General features: G+C 43.5%; 1 protein-coding gene across 1 annotated transcript; it reads left to right on the plus strand.

The window, feature by feature from the left end:
* Positions 1-8,047: 8,047 nt before the first annotated feature.
* On the plus strand, positions 8,048-17,417 carry EFCAB9 (EF-hand calcium binding domain 9). Its single transcript, XM_012096724.5, has 4 exons — positions 8,048-8,403; positions 11,676-11,824; positions 12,583-12,759; positions 13,937-17,417. The coding sequence occupies exons 1-4, from the start codon at positions 8,148-8,150 to the stop codon at positions 14,129-14,131; spliced, it is 777 nt and encodes a 258-aa protein (XP_011952114.2). The 5' UTR covers positions 8,048-8,147; the 3' UTR covers positions 14,132-17,417.
* Positions 17,418-17,714: the final 297 nt, after the last annotated feature.

The raw sequence follows: 17,714 nt of genomic DNA on the forward strand, positions 1-17,714 counted from the left end.
TTTTTCTAAGATGAGTTTTACTACAACTAAGTAGAGACAGTAAAACAAAATTGTAGACTACGTTCCCTTAGGTAATAGATGGATTAAAAAAGATACTAGCAGGAGGGGACACATATATGCCCATGGCTGACTCATGTTGATGTATGGCAAAACCCATCACAATATTGTAAAGTAATTATCCTCCGATTAAAATAAATAAATTTAAAAAAATACTAGCAAGATGAAACCCAAGGTGAATAAAAACACCATTACCAAGAAAGTTTTATCCAGGAATAAAAGAATGGTTCTATGCAGAAACAAAAGCTATTAAAGTAAGACACTGCGTTGACAAAGAAAGTCACAGGCTCAGTAGTCACAGACAAAGCATTTCACTATTTTCTTAGGTTGGATTTTCCCAGAGACAAGGATCTGAATACAAATAGTTTATTTGGGAGGTGATGTTGAAGCCCGTACAGGGAGCTGATTACTGCTATGGCTAACGGGCTTAACCCACTTGGGTGTTCTGGGGATCAGGATACAGCACACTGCAGACTCAGCCCAAGAGTCAAGGAAACGGGAATTTTCCTCTAAGCCTCATCTATCCTTGACCAAGGGCTGCTCCCTAGGGCAGCGAGCGCTGCTAGCTTGCTGTGCTTGAAAGCCCAGAGAACATCTCTTAGGTTGAGAGATGTCACAGCACTTGGTACAGCTTCTGCTATAAACTCCTCACATTTCTTATTTCTTCTCCTTTTTCCTATAGCATTTGCTAGAATCTTTAGCAGATGATTTTACTGTTAAGTTAAACAGTAACAGTGAAAATAGGAATCCTTGTCTTGGTCCAGTATTTAATAGAAAAGGGTTTAAAAGTTTCTCCTTTAAGTATGATATTTATGAAAGACTGTGGCAAAAGATCTTCACACGTCTGCGCTCAGTCACTTCAGTCCTGTCCGATTCTGTGTGACCCCATGGACTGTAGCCCACCGGGCTCCTCTGTCCATGGGATTCTCCAGACGAGAGTACTGGAGTGGGTTGCCACGCCTCGTCCAGGGGATCTTCCTGACTCAGGGAGCGAACCCGCATCTCCTGCATTCCAGGCAGTCTCTACCCACTGAGACACCTTCCTGCTATTTCTAATTTGCTAACAACTTTTTCTCATAGCTGTAGAAATTTATCAAATATTTTTTCTGCATTTACCATATAAGTTAATCTTATGATTAATTACATGAGTTTTCTCATCCACCGTATAGTCATGGTAAATTTTGTTGACTAAATACTCTTGCATTCTTGGAGAATATTTTATCTTCCACTAGAAAGGCTAAGTAACACAAGCCCAAGGTCACACAGCTAATCAGCGGCAGAGTCTGGATTTGAACCTAAGTAGTCTGAGGCCAAAGTCTCTGCATCTGTTTGTGTAACTACTGTGTCCATTTGCCTCTTGGTCATAATGTATATTTATACATATACCATTGACTTTGACGGGAAATTTCACACTTAGGATTTTTACGTCTATGTGCGCAAACCAAAGGCACCTGTACTTTTCTTGTGCTATCTCTATCTGGTTTTAAAATGAGAACATTTATTATTCTTTTTTTATTTTATTTTATGGACCAATTTAAGATAGGAATTATCTGTCTTTTGTAAGTTTGGTACAAAACCTGGTTTTAAATTTGCAAATCTCTAATTCTTAATTAGAGTTGGAGCATGTCCTCATAAGTTTGTTAGATGTTTGCATTTCAGGTTCTTTGTTGGTTCATATTGCTAGTTCATATTCTTTGCCCATTTTCCTATTAGATTTCCTTTCTCACTTTTTGACTGTAGGATTTTAAAAAAAGTTTCTTACTGAGTTTAGACACTGCAGATGTCTTTCCAATTTACCATATATCTGTTAACTTTCCAATGACTTTTGTTGAGCAAGAATGCTTAATACTGATGTAATTGAATTTTTTGTCTTAAGAAAATTTTAAAGTCAACTTCATTGACTTTGTTTATATTTAATAAAACGAATTTAAAGTTTTGACAAATATATACATCCATGTAACCATCACTGTGGGCTTCCCAGGTGGTGCTAGTGCTAAAGAACCCACCTGCCAGTGCAGAAGACATAAGAGACTCAGGTTCAATCCCTGGATCAGGAAGATTTCCCTGGAAGAGGGCATGGCAACCCATCCAGCCTTCTTGCCTGGGGAATCCCATGGACAGAGGAGCCCGGCTACAGTCCATAGTGTCACAGTCAGGCGTAACTGAAGCGACTTAGCACTCAACCATCACCACAGTCAAGGTACAGAACTTTCCCCTCATCTCAGGAAATTTCTTTTCCTTGATCATAAGTTAATCCCCATTCACCATCCTCACCCCAGGCAACCGCTCATCCGTTTTCCGTCACCATGCACTGGGAATGTCTTTCCTAGTTCATCAGATGAACGGAATCACACTGTAGTGCTCTTTGAGGTTTGGTTTCTTTCCACTCAGCATAATATTTTGAGATTCATCATGTTGTTATATGTATTTGTGGTTCATTCTTCCTAAATGTTCCAGTGTATGGATATTCCATATGGAATATGTATCCATATTCCGGTGTATGGATATACCACAATTTGTTTATCCATTCAGCTGTTGATGGACATTTGCAGTCTTATGTTATCATGAATAAAGATGCTACAAATGCTTATGAGGCTTTGCATGGATATGTATGTTCATTTTCCTAGATGCACCTAGGAGTGCAATTGCTGGATCATACCCTAAGTATATGGTTAACTTCATAAGAAACTATTCAAGTATTTTACAAAGGATTGCATCGCTTTACACTCCCACAAATGATACTGCTCCAATCATATTGATATCATCAGTTCTTAAAACTCTAGCCATTCCAGTGAATATGTAATGGTACCTTACTCTAGGCTTTTGCTCTCAAGACATTTGCAAAATCCTAAACTACAGGGGAAAGAGGCCATGAAACCAGACAGAAAGCCAATAGGCTCATAAACTAAAAGGCTAAGCAGAGCCCTGTGGTCTCCAAATAAAATTTTCCATAAAATGGTACTATGGCTCTTTGGAGAAGTGCTTTCTAGATCTAAGACAGGAAATGTCTATCCTTACATCAGTATCTGTGCTCTGTCTTGAAAAAGTACAGATGGAAAATCTGCACATGAGAACGTGCTCCACATCATTAGTCATCAGGGAAATGCAGATAAAAACCACCCTATCCATCTGAATAGGCTAAGTTATGCTGCAGTAAAACCTTCACACAATTAGGATGGATTTCTGACTGACTGTACAGAAAGCTACAAAGAATGTCGCATCTATCCTAGTGAGAAAGAAAGGATGGATGCTCTACAAAACTTTTCTTGAGAATATCAGAGGACTGAGGTCACAAGGCAACCAAGGAAACTGAATGCTAAAAGGATCAAGCAAGGAGAGAGGGCACACCAACTGCTGAACCTTTGGCAGAACATGGCTGAAAACGCCAGTTGCCCTACAAGTGGCAGAGGAGAAAGTAACTAAAGCTCGAGCAAATCATTAGAGGCAAAGTTTGGGCTGCCGTGTCAGGGTGCGTTAGCTGGAATTCCCAGATACAAGGCACGATCATATGCGTTAGCAAACTCCTTCTCATGTGTCTCCAGAGGGTGCTTGTGAGAAAAACTGGGGGCAGGGCAGCAGACTGCAGAGTCCCAGTTCTTGCTGATGCAGGAAGGAGTAAGGAGGAGGTTGGTGGCTGCCAGGAGACGAGCGCAAGTTCTCATCTACTTCCTCAGAAGTAGCAAAATCCTTCAAAGCAATCGCTTTCTGCTGCTGGGAGAGGAGAATCTGTCACTCTCAAGCCCCAGATGAAAATCCATGGGAAGGGAAGATCCTCTTTTTGTGTAGTCACTGAGGAACTCCAGCTGATAGGGAACCATCATCTATTTTTAAATTTATTTTTTATAGGGGTAACTTTGGTTATGACCAACGTAGACAGCATATTAAAAAGCAGAGACATTACTTTGGCAACAAAGGTCCATCTAGTCAAAGCTATGGTTTTTCCAGGAGTCATGGATGGATGTGAGAGTTGAACTATAAAGAAAAGCTGAATGCCAAAGAACTAATGCTTTTGAACTGTGGTGTTGGAGAAGACTCTTGAGAGTCCCTTGGACTGCAAGGAGATCCAATCAGTCCATCCTAAAGGAAATCAGTCCTGAATATTCATTGGAAGGACTGATGTTGAAGCTGAAACTCCAATACTTTGGCTACCTGATGCAAAGAAGTGACTCATTTGAAAAGACCCTGATGATGCTGGGAAAGATTGAGGGCAGGAGGAGAAGGGGACAACAGAGGACGAGATGGTTGGATGGCATCACCATTACTCAACAGACATGAGTTTGAGTAAACTTCGGGAGTTGGTGATAGACAGGGAGGCCTGGTGTGCTGCAGTCCATGGGGTCGCAGAGTCGGACACAACCGAGCAACTGAACTGAACTTTGGTTTATAACATTAAATAAGCTTCATATGTACAACATTATATTCCTATTCTGTGTACACATAGCATGCTCAGAGCACCATCACCTTCAATGTTACTGGTTACTATGGTGTTGGAAAAGACAGTTAGTTCTGATATTCTGGGAATTGTTTGTTACAGTACTACAGTAGTTAGCAGTCCTTACCCTAATTAACACACTGGGAAAATGCAGTTAAATTTTACACCATTTTTTCTCCCGTCCTCTAGCAGCAACAGATCTTCCCCTATGTAGCTCCTGGTGAGTTCTGACAGCACCCACAGCTAGCTTCTTCATATGACATTATTTTTAGCATTTTTTACAGTGAATATTCATTGAGATCCACTCACACATATTCAATTCCTGGTACTTCTCATTCCTCCCTGAGTATCTGTGTTTCCATAAGGGATTATTTTTCTGTGTTCGAAGAATTCCCTTATGGGTGTTAATTTTCTCAGTTTTTGTGTGTATGGGTTTGTTAGCTCCTTCCTTCTGTCATAATTGTATTGCATTTAAACTTTATCATTTTGGGGACCTCTCTGGTGGTCCAGTGGTTAAGACTCCACGCTGCCAAGGCACAGGGTGCAGGTTCCATCCCTGGTTCCAGAACTAAGATCCCACATGCCGTGTGCCATGGCCAAACGATAAAAAGTACTACTACTACTAAATTATGTCATTTAAGTCTCTAAAAAATTTTTATGCATTTATTTGGTAGTGCTGGGTCTTAGCTGTTGCACGCAGGATCTTCAACTCCTTGCAGCACACGGGATCTTTAGCTGTGGTATGCAAACTCTGAGTTTCAGCATGTGGGATCAAGTTCCCTGACCAGGGATTGAACCCAGGCCCCCTGCATTGAGAACATGGAGTTTTAGCCAGCAGATGGTCAGGGAATTCCCTGCAGTTTCCGACACTGCTGTCATTTCACTCCACCGCTGTTTGCTTGGACTGACCCAGGCGTTTTTACTCCTTTTTCTGTGTTCCTTCTTATATCTTGGATTTTCTCTGTGATCATTCTCTGACTATTTTAAGTTGATGCTTTAGAATTTCTTTTGGGACAGTCCGTTAGTGATCATTCTTAGTTGTTTGGGGTTTTTGTCTGTTTTTGCCTGAAAACAGCTTTATCTCATCCGGTTTTTTTTCTTTTCACTATAGAAAATTTCAAACATATTCAAAGTAGAAAGAATAGTATAAGGTAGTACCCCTGTATATTCATCAGTCAGTTCATGTTCGAACAACCCTAATATATGTCTATGATTACCCATGAGCCTGGGTCATTTTGAAGCACATTACGGCATCTTATCATTTTGTCTTTTTAAATAGCAACCTCATCTGTCGTCACTTCTAATATTATATCCAGTCAGTGTTCATAGTTCTCCATCATCTCATGCTTTTTGGTAAGTTGTTTTTGTGCGTTTTCAAATGCACAGTCTATGTTAATCAGGGTCCTAATATGTCCATACACTGTAATTGGTTGATGCGATCTGAAAGACATTAAGCTGTTAGTCTATAGATCCCTCTTCCACCTCTTTTTCTTTGCTTGTAAATTTTTACTGAAGCAGTGGAGTCGCTTTCTTTTAGAGCTTTCCACACTCTGGGCTTTGTTCATTGTGTCCCAACAGTGTCATTTAACATGGACCTCTGCCGTCTTCTCTACTTCCCTGATTCATATTTTCTGTGAAACAGTCAAATTCAGGTTTGATTTGCCTCCTCATTCTTTTTAGAAAGTAAAGTTCACATAATATAAAATTAGCGATTTTAAAGCATACAGAGACCTCCCTGGTGGGCCAGTGGTTAAGAATCCACTGCCAGTGCAGGGGACACGGGCTCCATCCCTGGTCCAGGAAGATCCCACATGCCGAGGAGCAACTAAGCCGTGTGCCACAACTACTGAGCCGCCCCCGTCTAGAGCCCGTGCTCCGCAGCAAGAGAAGGTGCCCCAGTGAGAAGTCCATGCATCACAAGCAGAGAGTGGCCCCTGCTCGCTGCAGCTAGAGACAGCCCGCGCGGCAACAAAGACCCAGCACAGCCAAAAATAAGTGTTTAAAAAGTGTACAGTTCAGTGGCACTTAGCACACTGACAGTGCTACTCATCTATCCCCTCTGTCAGGTTTGAAACGTTTTCATCAGCCCGCTGGGAATCCATAAGCTGTCGCTTCCCATTACCCTCTCCCCCAGCTCCTGGCAATGGCTGATCTGCGTTTCTATGGCTTTGCTTCTTCTGGATACTTAATATAAACGGAACCATATCACATGTGACCTCTGGGCTTGGCTTCTTTCACTTACCATAAGCTCCATCTGCATTGTAACATGTATCCCTCCCTTTCCTGACAGAATGGCATCTCGCTGTATGAATGCACATCTCATTTGCCATCAGTTTATGAACACTGGGTTGTTTTCACCTCTTGCCTATTGTGAATAGTGCTGTTACAAACATTCTGTACACGTGTTTGCTTGGATACTTTTCATTTCTTTTGGATATATTATCTAGGAGTGAAATTGCTAGGTCATATGGCATGGGGTCGAAAAGAATCAGACACGACTGAGTGACTAACACTAAAAATAATGGTAATTCCATGTTCAACTTTTTCAGGAACTTCCCTTCAGTTTCGAAAGATGCTTTACTGAAATCATCTTTTTTCTTGAAACCATAATTTTAGCTGGCTAGATTGTTTTTACACATTGAAACATTATTCCATTGTGTTTCGGTTTCCATGTTGTGAAGAAGTGGATTGTTAATCATCAGTCCTTTGAAAGTAATCTTTCTTCTCTGATTGCCTTTAAAATCTTGGTCTTTGGTAGAAGATAGTTTCACTCTGCTGTGTACAGAATGTATTTCTTCTTATTTCAGCTACTTAGGACTTCAAGGTTTTGAGAAGCAATATTGCATGGCTAAAAAACAGTGATTATTGCCAGACTATCTGGGTTCACATGCTGACTTCACCATTAATTAGCCTATTGACATTAGGAAAATTACTTAACTTTTCTGAGCCAGTTTCTTTTTTATGTTTTTATTGATATAGTTGATGTACAGTATTATATAACTTACAGGTGTACAACATAGTGGTCTACAACTTTTAAAGGTTATATTCTATTTACAGTCATTATAAAATATTGGCTAGGGAATTCCCTGGTGGTTCTGTGGATAGGAGTCTATGCTTTCACTATTAAGGGCGCAAGTTCAATCCCTGGTTGGAGAACTGAGATTCTGCAAGCTGTGAGGCAAAGCCAAATATATATGTATATTTTATATATATATATATATATATATATATATGTAGACATGTAATATATAATATATACTCCTTGTATAATATATCCTTGTAGCTCATTTTATACACAGCAGTTTGTGCCTTGAGCCTGTTTCTTAATCTGTAAAATAGGTGTAATAATCTCTGCCTCTTAGGATTCTATGACTAGTCTTCAGACTAAATGAGTTAATATATTAACACACTTAGAACAGTGCCTGGCATGTAGTTACATAGCCGTTCACTTTGATAATGATAATGAGCACAGTCTGTGGACGGGTGTCTTTCACTGACTGGAAAATTCTCGATTTTTATTTTTGGCTACACTGCTTGGCTTGTGGGATCTTAGTTCCCCGACCAGGGATTGAACCTGGGCCTCCAAAGTGAAAGCGCCGAGTCCTCACCACTGGTCAGCCAGGGGAATTGCCGCAATTTTAAATTTTTATCAATTGTGATGTCTGACCTAGGAAGATCTTTACTACCTGAGCTTTTCTCCACCCAACATTCTAGTTCTGAGGCAGAATTCTCTGTTCTACTTCAGGTTGCCAGAGTCTTCGGCTTAAAGGGCTCCATAATGAAACTGAAGCAGGGATCGTTTCTGTGGTACCTTTACCTGGACAAGCTGTACTGCTTACTGTCCGTGAGAAATGTGAAGGCATTGGTGGAGTACTTTCACCTTCTTGACGTGCACCGCAAGAAAACCTTGAATGGTCAGTACTTCCGTTAAGTACTTCTTCTGGGCCATGGCTGGGTTTTTAACAAATGTGCAGGAGAACTTACAGGGCCAGAAACTAGTTCGTTAACATAGGTGCTACATCTTTGAAATGAAGCACAGAGAAACCCCGCCCGCTGAGCCTTGATGGCGGTTCAGTGAGGCAGATAAAACAACAGGCTCTGGGACTAGACCTTGGCTCCACGCGTTGTTCCTTGGTGACTTGCAGAAAGTCGTCATCCTCTTTTAAGTCTAACTCTCTTCATCCGTAAGTGAGGCTTCTAATACTGGAGTCCAGCTCATGGTTGGAAAAGAAAGATAGCGAGGGACTTCCCTGGCAGTGCCGTGGTTGAGTCTCCGCGCTTCCACTTCACGGGGCGTGGGTTCAGTCCTGCTTGGGAGCTCAGATGCTTCATGCTGCACCAGTTCACTTCAGTTCAGTTCAGTCGCACAGTGCAGCCAAAAAAAAAAAAGTGATGAGATTAGATGACATACGGAAAGTGCTTAGCACCGTGCTCGGCATGCTCTAAGGGTTTAATGTGTTCACGACTGTTACAGCTATTCCTGGCGGCTGACCCCTCTCAGGCCTAACCCTCAAGAGTCCCTTAGCAAAACTTCTCCATAGACTGGGAGAACTGCGTCAGAGGACCTGCAAGGTCCCTTCTAATTCTTGGTACTTGTGGCTGAAAAGTGTTGGTGAGCTCAACCCTGCTGCTGAGTGCACAAACTAATAGAAGACCGATTGCAACACTTCAGGGCTGTTTGTTTGGCGTTTGTTTCTCTTTAGACCTGGGTATGGCAATGGCAACCCACTCCAGTACTCTTGCCTGGAAAATCCCATGGGCAGAGGACCCTGGTAGGCTGCAGTCCATGGGGTCGCACAGAGTCGGACACGACTGAAGCGACTTAGCAGCAATATAGATAAGGTAGGGCTTCCCAGGTGGCGCTAGCGGTAAAGAACCCGCCTGCCACTGCAGGAGCTGCAAGAGATGTGGGTTTGATCCCTGGGTCGGGAAGATCCCCTGGAGAAGGGAATGACTGACCACTCCAGTATTCTTGCCTAGAGAATCCCATGGACAGAGGAGCCTGGAGGGCTACAGTCCACAGGGTCACTGAGAGTCAGACAGGACTGAAGAGACTTAGCATAACTAAGGTATCCTATTCACTCATTTTAACCTGAGGGAGAGAAATATCATTTATCAACAAGGAGTTTCTTCCATAAAAATTTTTTAAAGAGTTCATTCAGTCCTTACAAAATAATAAAGATACCTTCATTTATTCATCCTTTCGTGCCCCAGATTTATACACAGCATCTCACCAAATCTTCCCAATAACCCAGTCCTAGATAAGACAACTGTAGGGCACCTTGATGTAAACAGAGAAGCTGGCCCCAAAACCCAAGGGTTTCTGACTCTAAAGCCCATATCAGTCTCACCAGTGTTTGCTGAGCAGTCTGATCTCCCCGGCAACAAAGTCACTCCTCACTGATGCAACGCCCGAGAGAAGAAGTCATACTCGGGTCTGGTCACCAAGGGACCGGACGGTGACCTGGAGGAAGGCACAGGCTTGAGCTTTGCCTGCCAGGGCTGTGGTGACGCAGTGCCCTGGATGCTCGGCCTGGAGTCGGCCGATGGAGTAACGGTATCTGTTAACTCGCTACTGAGCCTCACCGTAAAGCATTCCTCACGAAGCAAGGACACAGGCGTCACGATGTTTGCACATGGTGTGTTCCCAAGGGCTCACACCTGGTGGGACATGCGAAACCCTCAGGTCAGGACACTGTGTTGACTGGCTCATTGTACCTTTAGCCCGCTTCAGCCCGGACTCCAAACCACACAGACCTGCTTTACAGATTTAGTGGGGCCATGTCTTGTGCAGGAGACACAAGACAATTAATGTGATTAATGTGTGCATGCTCAGTTGCTCAGTCATGTCTGACTCTGCGATCCCATGGACTGTAGGCCACCAGGCTCCTCTGTCCATGAAACTTCTCACGTGACCATACTGGAGTGGGCTGCCATGCCCTCCTCTAGGAGATCTTCCGGCCGAACGTGGGTCTCTTGCCGTCTCCTGCACTGGCAGGTGGGTTCTTTAGGGCTTTAACGCTTCAGGGCTTTTTTGTTTGCTCATTTGTCTTTTGGTTTTTGTCTCTTTTAGGACTGGGTATAAATAAGGTAGGGCTTCCCAGGTGGCTCCAGTGGTAAGAAACCTGCCTGCTGATGCGGGAGCTGCAAGAGAGGTGGGTTTAAAGCCCTCTGTAATCAATGGGCAAGAAGGAATCACATGTAGACAGTCACACTTGAGAATCTCTGAAATCCTATGGGTGACCTGTACATATAACTTGTACAGCCACATACCACTGTGTAAACATATCCCCATGTTTGCTTCTTCCATCTCACACTCCCTGAGACAGATGATGAGTGGAATTTCAGGCAAAAACCTTCCCTGTCCTTTACAGGTTTTTTTTCCTCCGATCGTATATGACTGCAGATGCTTTAACTAATGTGCAAAAGACACAGCTTCACTGTAGAAAGAGCAAGGCTGTGGAGTCAGATGGACCACATATGAAGCCCAGCTCTGTCACTCTGAGTGTGGTCCACAGAGCAGCAGCGGCCACATCACTCGGGAGCTTGTTAAGATGCAGACTCAGTAGTCCCGAGACAGTTTCTAATCACAACCGCTGTGTTTACAAGATCCCCAAGTGACTGGTACGCCCATTACAGCTCGAGAAGCCCCACGCCTAGTTGTCACCCAAAGTTTACTGTGCAAGGCCATGTAGCTGCCTGGGTTCCGTGACAGGCAACACTTAAAGCGCCCAGCACCTAAGTGCCTGATGACAGTTCCCTTCCCCACAGTCAAGAGCATTCACATTACATAAGCATGAGGCACAGTGATGCTTTCATAGAAGAGGAATGATTTTTAAATTTCTCGTTTTAATTCTCTCAAGTGAAAGACCCAGGTGAAACGTCAGCTTTTCCAAGAGCGTGTCCTAGGTCCCCAGTGAGAACTAAGCTCTCCTATGTGCGAGGAGCGCTGTGAGCCTTTTATTGATATGTCTGCACATCGGTCTGTTCCATCCAAGCCCTGTCCACTCTCCCCTTCTTCACAAGTCTGGGCGCAGTGGGATGTGCAGTGGCAAAGCCAGAAACCAAGCATCATCATCGCTACTGCCGCGTCAACAAGCTTCCAACAGGACCATTTCTGCAGCTCCCAGATGGCGAACATTCTGGAACTGTTTCAGAATAACCCGTCTCATCTCCCTGCCAACAGATGTGCTGTTTTACCACTTCCTCCATCACGTGACTGACTTGACACGGAACCAGATCACAGTTGTGTTCAACATGCTGGACTGGAACGCGGTGGGCGAGATTGGTTTCGACCAGTTCTACATGCTGGTGTGTATACTGCTGGCGCAAGAGGTGAGTAGCCAGCCAGGCTCTGGGGCAGAGGGGGCAGAGCTCGGCTGCTGCCACCGTGTCACTAAAGGCGGCGCCAAATTAAGAGTGTGGCCGAAGTTCTCTTCTTTTCACTTGAAACAGGAAGAAGGAACTGGTCCATCTATAACCTAGGAGTTTCGAAAGGTTACCCAGCTTCCCTCCCACTTTGCCTTTATAAAGAACAAATCTCATCCCATCACATCGCTCCTTGGCATGCCCTTCCTTGCCCCTTCTAGCTGGTGGGTCTTAAATAATCACCAGTAATCCCAGTTGCCTCTCTTCCTCAGTGATCCCTTTCCTCAGAATATTCTGAAGGGGATGAGTGAGCAAGACAAGACCTGCTCGTCTTTGGGTACCCACCCTACCTCGCACACACTCCCAGTGTACTCACCTCTTTCCCTTTCCTTAAGGAAAGCACCTCGTGTCTTCACCATTTTATCACCAGTGCTGAAGTGTTCTTACGTAGGTTTTCAGTGAACACAAGGAAACACATTCCACTGAGAGCTGCATCTAGCAGAGCTAGCCACTCCAGACAGCATCAGCTCCCCTTGAAGGCGGATGCTGCAGCAGGGTCCAATACGCTGACACAGCACCCTTCTGGCCCTGAGCTGCCATGATTCTGCCCTGTGCTTTGAGCTCTCTAGGGAACAGACTAGTGAATAGATGAGTCTCGATGTAGCGCGTTTAGAAAGTAGCACTGACAATACTATTCCTTTCCTTATGTTTTCCTCTCAAAGCAGAACCATTTGGAAGAGCAATTTATCTTCCGCCATTCCCGGCCTGTTTTTGAGTTGCTTGACCTGGATGGGGAGCTGAAAATTGGCCCAGACAACTTGCACATGTACAACTTTCTCTTTAATATTAAAAAGCAGCAACTCAGAGACCTCTACCATAACTTCGACATCACAGGTGACCGCGTAAGTGCAGGTCCCTAGCGTGTGGCCTGGCAGCGTGCCTGCTCAGCTGGGTGCGACTCTTTGTGACCCCCTGGACTGTAGCTCACCAGGCCCCTCCTCTGGGGGGTCTTCCCGACCCAGGGAGCGAACCTGCATCTCCTGCATTGGCAGGTAGACTCCTTACCCCTGAGCCACCTGGGAAGCTGTGGCCTGGCAGCCCCTGTCCAGAGCTACAGGACTGTGTCCTCTGCCTACAGTGGGGACAGGGGGGGAGGAGGGAAGGAGAAGCCTGCTGGAGCGTCACAGCACTGGGATCACAAAACCCCGAGATGGACAGGCCTGTGGAAGAGAGGGCTGAGTAACTGCGACATCAGATAATGTGGATATAGAATTACAGAAGTTTAGAGAAGGAAACTCTGTTGGAAGTTTAGCTGAAAGAAGGAACTATTTTAATATGGCAGGAAGTGGTCTTAAGAGGAAGGGTTATAGATTTTAATAAGTAGAAATGAAGAAATTCTTAGATGGGAACACATGAGTTAAATTCCAAGAGAAAACAGTGAATATCTATTCCAAGTCCATTCAGTGAATGGCCGATTCCAAGTCCATGCTGACTAGCAAGTGAGAGCTCAAGCCTAAGCTCTGAACAGATGGACCACACTGTGAAGCAGCTCAGATGTGCCTGAACACATCTGGACTTCAGGCAGCAGAAGTAAGAAAGTGGCCCTGGTACCCTCTGAGCCCACAGCGGACTGTCTCTGGCTCGAGACTACAAGCAGACAGTAATCAGTCCTCATTACTGCTGCTAAGTCGCTTCAGTTGTGTCCGACTCTGTGCGACCCCACAGATGGCAGCCCACCAGGCTCCCCCGTCCCTGGGATTCTCCAGGCAAGAACACTGGAGTGGGTTGCCATTTCCTTCTCCAATCCATGAGAGCGAAAAGTGAAAGTGAAGTCGCTCAGTCGTGTCCAACTCCTAGCCACCCCATGGACCGCAGCCTACCAGGTTCCTCCATCCATGGGATTTTCCAGGCAAGAGTACTGGAGTGGGGTGCCATTGCCTTCTCCCGTCCTCATTACTGGGGCTCTTGAATCAAGTTTCCAAGGTTTTAAATGAGAAGTGATTACAATCCTGCTCCCATCTGAAACAAAGTATCAAATCCTTTCTGAAATAACTTTCCTTTTTTCCTCCCCAACACAAGCTTCTTAATTACAAGGAATTTAAGCTGTTTACTATCTTCTCCATGGACAAATATCAGGAGAGTCAGAAAGCAGAGAAAGAGAAGAAGAAAGAGAAAGCTTTACTCAAAAAGAAACTGTCACAAGTTAACCAGAGCCAGAGAGAGAGTCTTCTTGGAATAAAACCATTTGAAAGTATAAGTAATTACAATTGTTAACATATCTTAAAAATAAATTTAGAACCTCAAAGTATCTCTGATTTTTACACATGAGGGTTGAGTGTTCTTCAACCCACAGATTCTTAACCTTGTTAACCCTGAGGCCTCACATGACTCAGCGATGTAATCACTTCTCTTTTTTGACATGTCCCAATTCTGCTGTTGCTTTTCAGACCAACCCTGTCCACTGGGTCCCTGTGTGTCAGCCACTAGCTCTTCCTGGAGCTGAGCAGTTGGAAGATGATGCTTTCCTAAGATTTGCCACAAGTGGTCCAATACTTTCAGAATTCTAGTCTCCCAATCCTTAAGGTGAAAAACAAACTTCAAAATGGAAATGCGCCTCCACGTGTAAGGGAAATTGACTTTTAAGGATATGGGGACTGTGTTCTTCCCAGAACTTGAATGGCTCTTTGATGAGTTAGGTGCTTAAGCAATTATACCAAATCTACTAGGGTAAAATAATTATTACATGTCTTTGTATAATTTTAATTTTTTGTGTAAGTAATGCGTTGAATAATTTTTAAGTGCTTTTAGCATGGGATTTGTGAATCCTCCCTACCGGACTGTACTGTGATATTAAATATTAACTATCATTCAGTAAAGTGCTTGCTATGGGTAAGGCAGGGCTTTAGACACATGGCTTTTTTAATCCTCCTAACCCTGTGAACTGTTACTCTTAATTTACAGATGAGGATATTGAGGTATCAAGATTAAGAATCTACTTAAGGTTCTTAATGACTCACAGAGTTCAAATTCAAGGTCAGTTAGATGCCTGTGCTTAGAACAACTGATCTAACTCACTTCAGTCCTGGCAGATCCTGTTTAAGTTTTAAGCTGACATTTCACTGGCTCAGAAACCCCTTCTGCAGAATGCTAATTACGACATCTCCTTCGACCATAGATTTGAGGGACAAACTTGGTGACTGGAGGAATGCAGCCCGTTTCCGATATACCAAGGGTTTCTTAAGGATACACCACGTAATATAACTGACCCCAGCATTCAGAGTACTTAATAATCATTAACATTGTCAACATGCACCAGACAAGAATACTGCTTATCAAGGATTGCCATTCATAAGTCAAAGTTGTAATGACTGAGATCATGTTAATTACTATGAATATCCTTTATATTTACCCTAATAGTCATGAGATCTTAAAAACACACTGATGAGTAATGTTTAGAAACCAAACCTTCTCTCTTCTCCAAAATGGTACTATGAAAACTAAATGGAACCAGCAAAAGACCAAAAAGTCCCCTGAAACACACATCTCTCGATTTCTGGTTTATACGTGGGGATAATGGGGTTGATCTCAAGAACTGTTGCGAAGGCCAGGGAGATGGAGAGCACTTAGCACTTAGAACAATGCTCTTCTCCTCTGATTGGTGAACAGTTAATCGTCCAAGGAGAACACCCTCTGGCAAACAGGTTTGGATACCACTACACCTATAAGAGTATTGTACTGAGAGACTAGCAGTATCTGGCTGGAAAAGGACAGCAAGAGACTAACCGTCATTTCAAAGGGCCTCACCATACCACCAGGCTTACCTTGGGACAGGTTTCTGCCTCTTTTCACACAGCCTCAATAGCTTTTGCTACCAGACAGCCTTATGACCCAGGTGCGGTTCTGGAAGGAGAAACTGTGAGGTCTGAGGAAGGGAAGTCTTCTCTCTCCCATTTTCCCAGGGGAGCACTCTTGAAATACATAAAGGGTAACTCAACGATGGTATACTGTGGATGCTTTAAGTTTCATTATCCACAGTGAGTTAATCCACTGTGCTATTAAGGGTCGAGTTTAGACCAAGCATGTTTAGGTAAGGGTGTGGATGGCAGTAAAAAGCTATGTCACAGTTTCGCTAGCATTCCTTGGTCAGCAAAATGTACGTTTCCTGAGGAGTCTCAGCAATGGGTGGAGGAGCGGCACTGGGGGGACAGGAGAAACGCAGGTGTGGCTGCAGATATGACTCCAGCTTCAGCCCAGGGCCATGGGACTACAGGTCCACCATCTCCATCAGCTGCAAAGGGGAAAGAATTTTAGAGGAAGCTAACTATGCAACATGAAGTGACATCTCTTGTCCTAGTTCTTAGCCAAGGACTAGAAAAGGCCAAATCAACTTGGCGAACACCTGCTGAGAGGGCCGTTATCCATGTCCTGAAAATTCTCCTATAATCTCAGAGTGGGTAAGGTCTTAGGAATAAAACCAAGAAGCCATAAAATACAAGACTGATAGACAAAATGTTCACATGGTAAATTACACAAAAACAAATGGTAACAGACGACAGAAAACAACAGATCCTATATTAAGGGCATTATATCCTTAATATAGAAAAATATTTACAAATTAATAGGATAAAGACCAAAATGGATTAGGAAAATGGGCAAACAGATAATTCATAGGAGGAAAAAACAACAAATAGCCTTAAAATATACAGTACAATGCTGTTTCATTCAAAGAAAAAACACAAATTAAAATCACATGATACAGGTTTCCACCTAGACTGTCAAAGATCAAAAAGTTGGTCAGGGTATAGGAAAATAAGAGTAGACACAGTCTACAGCACTAAACTGGTAAAGATCCATTTGGAGGGCAATTCAGCATCTGCTCTCTACATGTATACAATGATCTAGCAACACTCCCTCTTCAGCAGTGTATTCCACGGCTGTACACAGACACAAAGATGTAACTACAGAGAAGGGCATTTCACAGGAGCACAGGTTACAGCACCGCAAGTCTAGAAAGACCTGGGGTGCTCCTGACAATGGGATACCACTGCAGCTCTGAGAGGAATGAAGCAGATCCAGCTCTAGTTACAGGGAACAATCTCTAAGATTCACCAAAATCAAATGCCTAGAATAGCGTACGTTATTTATGAAAAAGACAAGGCAGGACGGGTGAATATACTCACACACACCAGAGCAGTGGTTCTCACACTGGGAGCAGCAGTAGCAGCATCACCTGGGAACTCTTGGAAATGCCAATTTTTGTACCCCCCACCGACTCAGACCTACTAACTTGGAACCTCTGGGAGAGGAGTCCAGCAATCTGTATGTCTTTTAAAATCTGTGTTTTTAATAAGCCTTCCAGGTAATTCTGATGTATGCTGAAGTGTCAGAACCACGGTGCTAGAATATCTCTAAAGATACCCAGAAAACTGGGAACAGCTGTCACCTCTGGAGAGAAGCAGTGCAAGATGAAGAGCAGGAGTCAAAGAGAGACTTTTTTATGTTCGGATTTTCCCCCATGTGTACGTATTGCCTATTTTAAATAAAAATTCAACAATCAAAACCTGCCACTTTGATCCAAAATGGAAAATCCTTCTGAAAAACTGAATGATGGGTTTTGGTTTACAGCATGATTCTTCAAAGAAAAAAACAACCTGCTGAGACCAAGGCTTCAATGCAGCACATTAAGTATATCTATAAATGACCATGTATGGTTTGATGCAGCAGAGTCTAGGTTCGGTGATAATGAACTTGTTATTTACTGACCTGGAAGGTTTTTAAAACGTTTTTAGAAGTGTTACCAGAAAGAAGCAGATTACCCTTACTGTGCACAGTAATAATAGTTAAACACCCAGAATAA

Source organism: Ovis aries, chromosome 16 (assembly GCF_016772045.2).
Source record: "Ovis aries strain OAR_USU_Benz2616 breed Rambouillet chromosome 16, ARS-UI_Ramb_v3.0, whole genome shotgun sequence".
NCBI classification, from domain to species: domain Eukaryota; kingdom Metazoa; phylum Chordata; class Mammalia; order Artiodactyla; family Bovidae; genus Ovis; species Ovis aries.